Source organism: Pyrgilauda ruficollis, unplaced genomic scaffold, assembly GCF_017590135.1.
Source record: "Pyrgilauda ruficollis isolate IOZ18807 unplaced genomic scaffold, ASM1759013v1 scaffold3, whole genome shotgun sequence".
In the NCBI taxonomy this organism is placed as follows: domain Eukaryota; kingdom Metazoa; phylum Chordata; class Aves; order Passeriformes; family Passeridae; genus Pyrgilauda; species Pyrgilauda ruficollis.
The window spans coordinates 18,223,973-18,230,098 of NW_024524377.1; the positions used below are offsets into that span (position 1 = coordinate 18,223,973).

Sequence of the window (6,126 nt, forward strand, 5' to 3'; positions counted from 1 at the left end):
AGGGGGTTATAATTTTTTCAAAAAAAAAAAAAAAAAAAAAGGGTTTTTTTTTTTTTTTTTTTTTTTTTTTTTTTTTCTTCACGACGCTAGACATCAAACAGATCAGGGGCATGTCAGTGGCTAGGCTGCCGGCGGGGAAAGAGCGGAGGAGGGGTGGAGAGGAGGGCTCGCTGCGGCTGGCGCCCGACGCGGGGAAGCCCCGTCGGGGCACGAACCAGCCCGGAGGCAGCGCACGGGCGGGAGCCGCGCCGGCACCGCCGCCTGCGACCGGCCCCCGACCCCGCCGGACGGCTTCGTTCACGGCTAAAACGGATACCTTAAACACGGGAGGCTTCTGTTTTAAATCTACATATAAAAATTATTTATCTTTTTTTTAATCGTTTTATTTTTTTAATCCCCAACATCAAAGTGAGGTTATCCGCAAAGGCACCTGTCAACTTTAAAAAAATAAAAAGTTAACCAGAGTTCTGCACCGATGGTTTGATGAAAACGCCGGGGAAGAGGAGGAAGATAGACGGAGAGGAGGGACGGAGGTGAGTACTTGTTTCGCAGCGTGGTTGTTTTCACGGCGGGAGGGAGGGAGAACCCCACGGGGCCGAATGCACACGGGCCCCGCCGCCGGCGGCAACGGGGCGGCACGGGGCGCGGAGCAGTTCCTCTCCGCCGGGATGGCCGAGGCCGGAGCCAGGCTTCAGCAAAACACCAGTGCTGCACGTCGTTGCCCCGCGGCTGCCGGTGCGGCCCGCGGGCTCAAGTCTCTACTGCAGCGCCTAGAAGATATTGCCGCTGCCGTGGTGATGCGGGGGCTGCGTCGGCTGCGGGAGGGGAGCGGCCGCCGGCAGGGGCGCCGGGCCGCCGGGGGCCGGCGGGTACCACGAGTAACTACCGAGGAAGGCGGCGGCGGGGCTGGGGCTTGCGGTGCCGGCGCCGCCCGCGGTACGTGTGTGCGGAGCGAAGTCCCACGCGGGGGGCGAGGAGGGAGACGGTGGTGAAGAACTGCGGCGGGGAGGCGGCTCCGCTGGGATCTCTCCGCTTTTCCACATCTTCTTGAACTTGGAGCGGCGGTTCTGAAACCAGATCTTTACCTGCGGGGAAAGGGGCGTCAGGCGGCCGCTGCCTCTGCGGCGCCTTCTCGGCGCCCAGACCGCCCGCGACGGGGCAGGGACGCGCAGCTTTCGCAGCCCCGAGCGCTCCCGGTGCTGCCTCAGCGGCGCTGCCTCTCCGCCTGCACTCCCACCCCGGGCCGTCGAGGCGCCATGGGCCGGCCTTCCTCCCACGCTGCACCCGACTCCGCGGAGGGCGACAGGCCCCGGCGGGGCGGGACGTGCCCGGGGCCCCGCGGCGGAAGCCTTACCTGCGTCTGGGTGAGGCCGAGGGAGGCCGCCAGCTCCGCTCGCTCGGGCAAGGCGAGGTACTGGGTTTTCTGGAAGCGCCGCTGCAGAGCCGCCAGCTGGAAGCTGGAGTAGATGGTCCGGGGCTTCCGCACTTTCTTCGGTTTCCCGTTCACGATCCTGATCTCCGGCTCGCAGTCTTCCTTCTCTGCTGCGGCAGAAACGGCAACCCCAGTGAGGCGAGGCGCTCCCGCCACCTCGGGCCCTGCTCGCAGCTCGGCATCTCCGCCCTCCCCGTCGGGGCGACCCACAGGGAACGAGCGCTCTCCCGGCCCACCCCGTGTCCAGAGCCCCGATCGCCTCCTCGCCAGGCTCACCGAGCCGTCCCCCACGCGGGGCTCGGACGTACCAGAGTCATTGTTGGCTGGGGAGGCCCTGCTGCCGTAGGGCCCGTAGGAGCCGTAGGCGCCCCCGTAACCCACGTCGTAGGCGGCCTTGGCAGAGTAGGGGGCGGTGCCGCCGCCCGCGTAGGGGTAGGAGCTCACGGGGCCGTAGGGCGGCCCGCCCGCTGCCCCGTGCTGCTGGTTGGTGTAGTAGCTGCTGTCGGTGGCCGTGGAGACGGGCAGCGTGGGGGACTCCTGCGGCTTGTGCAGGCCGCCGTGCTGGTGGTAGCTGCCGGCGGAGATCTGGCTGGTGTGCATGTCCGGCATCAGACTCTCCAGCACCCCCGTCATCCCGCGCCCCCGCCTGCCGGGGCACGGGTCACCGCCCCGCGGCCGTCCCCACCGGGGACAGGCGGTCAGAGCCGCGCCACCATGCTCGCCGCGCTCCGCCGGGGCGGTGCAGCCGCGCTCCCGCCGCCGCCAGCGGGACGGACTCTGCGCGCCGCGCGCCGCCGGGACGGCATTTAACACCGGTCACGTGGCGCGGCGTACGTCACCTAGCAACAGCCAATGTGGAGCCCGCCCGCGCCGGCGCCCCGCGGAGTGCGGGACGGGAGCGGCGCCGGGCGTGGGGACGAGCGGCCGCGGGGTCGCCGGGGACCGGGACCTTCCCCGTCGTATGGCTCAGGCTGCTGCGCCTTTGGTTGGAGGGGCCGGTCCGATCCGCGCCAGCGAGGGCTCGGGGCAGCGGCTCACCCGGCCGCTTCTGCCGTGCTGTGTCTCTGGTGTGTGCCCCCGCCTGGCCGGCAACCTCGGGCAAAGATCCGCGCATCGGTCTCCCCCTAAGCGGCATCCCCACGCGGGCGCGCCTGACTGCGGGTGGAGATGGACGGCCGCGTTTGGGGTCCCTCTCATTTATTGTGGCCCCGGGAGAGCGCGCACATCGCGGGAGATCAGTAACCCGCTCTCTGTGCCAGAGTGTCAGAGCTTTCCAGTGAAATCTCCGTAACATTACACGCGGAGGGGCGACATTTCGCCTAGCACGCGTATGTTGTACGGCAGATGCTGACGTCCTTCCACGCGGCAGCCCCCAACGGCGCCTGTTGCAGCCCAGGCACGACGGCGGGGCCGGCGGTGCCAGGCACCCGCGAGCCCGTCTCCGCTGGCGGTCGCACCAAGGCCGTCGGGGCTGGCTGTCAGTCGGGCGCGGCGGCGTTACCCTTGGCCGCCCTCTGCCGGGGGCAGCGCCGCGGGGCAGCAGCCGGAATGGTGTCTCAGGTGCGCTGAGTGGCGCTTCGGAACTGATTTTTACTCTTGTATGTTATTTTCCTCGCTCGACTGTCCCGCCGCGGAGCCGGGCCGCCTGCCAGGGAGCGCGTTCCTTTCGCTGGGAGAAGGACCCCGCGCTGCCGGGGCTGCCCGGCGCGGTGCGGCCGCGTCCTTGCGGGAGTCTCACGTGCGTTCAGCGCGGACAGGGAGGGAGGCGGCCCTGTTGCGAGGGTGGCTGCAAATGTTACCACCAAAAGCTGGTTAAAAGGTAACAAAAAAGAAAAAAAAGCGGCCGTCGGCCGTCGTGTTGTTTGCACGTGCCAGGTACGTGGCGTACCTGGCTATCCCCGCGCGCCCTGAGCTCGCCCTGCCTCACGAGCCCGCGCGTGCTCCCTCAGGCCCCCTCCTCGCGCTCGTGCCGCCCCGCTCCGCCCGGCGGGGGCCGCTCCCTCACGGCGCCGGTGCCGGGCATCCCGCTCCCGCCCCGGGCCGGCCTCGCCCCGGTCTCGGCCGCTTTGAGGAGGACTGTGGCTGGAGCCCGATTCTGGAGTCTGTGCCTGCGGGGTGGCGGCGCTGCGGCGAGCGCAGGTGCGCGGGGCTGGCCCTGGTCGTCTGCCAGCGGCAGGTGGGCCCATGAGTGGGGCTGCGGGAAATGGGGCGCTCGGCTGGGGCGCTCGGCTGAGGCGGCGGTGAGCCCGGGCGCGGCCTCCGCGGGAACCGACGTGCCCAGAACCCGGCGTGATAACTCCGGAACCTGGCGGCCGGCCCTGCTGGCCAGCGGGGCCCGGAGGGGCCGGAGCAGCGGCGGTCGCGGAGAGAGCTCGGTGCCCGCTCTCGTGCTGCTGACTCTCCCAGGTATAGCTGGTGCTTAATGCAAAAGAAAACCGGTTTCTGCAGTCGGTAGTGTGATCCCAAGACATCTTTGTAGGACTGTTTCTGTCCATCTTTGGATGAAGGCCGGCAGTCTGAAAAAGCCGCTTGCTGGCACGAGAGAGGGACAGACAGCTATTGGTGGCTATCAGCAAGAAGCAGGGCAATTGGCTACCCTTCATTAGTCAGGTTTTGAAGTGTGTGAGATAGTTTAAAAAATACAGAGGTGAAAGGACACTTCATCTCATACTGAGGACTTAATAAAGCAAAGGACTTACTTGGGAATTTGTCTTGCTATGTGGCAATTTTTATTTTTTAATGAAATTAAATAGTACTATATAATACGTACATGGTGATCTGTACAAAAAGTAAAGGGCATGATTTTGTTTTGTTTGCCTCAGCTTATATGAACAGTCTTTCTTGTGCTTGTTGTTCCTCATAAGTTGTTGGAGGGCTCACAAGTTTAAGTGAATTGTCAAATGATAGCTGCTCCAAAGTCTTACAGCTTTGTTTCTGCAGTTTGCTTTGCTATGTGGAGGCACAGACTTGCTGCCATTTATTTTGCATTTATTTACTTTGCATTTATTCACACGGCTGATCTTGTAGATCTGATTTTGTTATTTCTAACTTACTTGAACTTCTCTTGTGACATGGTTGTTTTAAACACCAACTTGTATAAATAAAAGCATGATTAAGGGAGAGATGACATCAGGCAGCAGGAAGGAAGGAGAAAGGCTTGTTTTAAGTAAGAGAAAACTTGACTGTCATGAATGTTTACAGCACACTTCTCTGAATCAGTCATAGTATTATCAGGAGTTAAAAAAAAATAATGGCATTAGGCTGGCCCAGTGTTTATGTGTTATCATGTTCTCATGTAGAGCTAATAATTTGAATTCTGTTTTTTTTTTTTTTTGTCCTTGCTTTGAGAATTGTGAATGCTACAGGGCTGGGTAATTAGAAGAGACACAGAGAGACTGGGGAGTGAGGGAAAAATCGGAGGAGAGTAGGAGTGTTTTGTGTACCTGCTGTTAATACTCGGCAATCCTGCTTGGTTTTGGTGTAATAGATCATGTGTTATTGTTTATATCCCGTGAGAAGGAATGTTTGCATGATACAAAATATACATCTTACACACATTGGTCATTCAGTTGCACGTGGGAGAAGGATGCTTGCCTTCTTGCTGCAGAGCAGTTCAAAAAGTTTTGGTCATGAAGTTTATATGAATATACAGCACTCACTGCTAGAGGCAACAAAACAATTGAGCTGGCTTTGTTGTTGTTGACTTGTTTGTTTTAGAAGCATCCTCATGCTGACTATGGACATATTTAGTTTATGAAGTATGGTAAACACAGTGTGCATAAACACAAGAGAGGACCATCAGTCTTCAAAATCATCATCTCCAACTGATCAGCTTGTATTATTTTTTAATTATTTTTTAAAAAGACAGTTGTATATGATTAATAGAAATTACTATGGTAACTCTAGGCTGGTATACTTTGTTTAATTTTTTTATTAACTATTATTCCTATGATTCTCTTCCTGAAATAGGCTTCATCTGAGAAAAATGTGAAAACACTTTAGGGCTGGTATTCTGGCTCTATATATGTGGTATAGATTTAACCTAAGGATCAATGCAACAAGTTGTTACACAGTGTTTTATCTCAAGTTTCACTTGAAGAGAACAGCACATAACATTAAGAATGAGGTTAATTTTTAATCTGCTGTATTTTTAAATTCTGTTTTACCCATTAGGATCCACATTTGGCCAAACCATTTCACTTCAGCAAAAATGTGGTGAATCCTGAGACAGGCCTATTATTTCTGATAATATTGCACAGAAGTAGTTAGACAGTAGTCTCTACTGCAGTGGCATGTTAACAAGTATGGATTTCTTTCCATGGCTAAGGGAAATGCTTTTCAGTGGATTTATAGTGATGTAATGCATGGTGTAGTCCTGAGTATTTGCCTTAATAATTGAGGAGTAATATAAATCATGTGCCAGATGAAGCCATGAGGAGGGTTTATGCTTGCACTGTACCTATGAAATCTGGTATCACACTTGAGAGTGATGGTAACACTTCAGTCTTGCTTTTCTCAGGGATTAAGTGTATCAGCTTTTGGGAAATTGTACGAATCTCTTCAACACCCTTCTGTAAGCTTGCTACCTGCTGTGCTTAGTTTCACAATCCAGCATTATCATTTTCCTCTCTAAAAACTGTTTATTGTCTCATTCATCTGTACATCAGATTACTTCATTCCAAAAATCACATAAC

The 6,126-nt window shown here is 57.0% G+C and overlaps 1 protein-coding gene across 1 annotated transcript; it reads right to left on the reverse strand.

Moving 5' to 3' along the window:
• Window positions 1-770: 770 nt before the first annotated feature.
• DLX2 (distal-less homeobox 2) lies at window positions 771-2,065 on the reverse strand. The gene is made up of 3 exons (XM_041473345.1): window positions 1,741-2,065; window positions 1,355-1,542; window positions 771-1,085 (listed from the first exon to the last, which is right to left on the reverse strand). Exons 1-3 carry the CDS (start codon window positions 2,063-2,065, stop codon window positions 771-773), a joined length of 828 nt encoding a protein of 275 aa, XP_041329279.1.
• Between the last annotated feature and the right edge of the window lie 4,061 nt (window positions 2,066-6,126).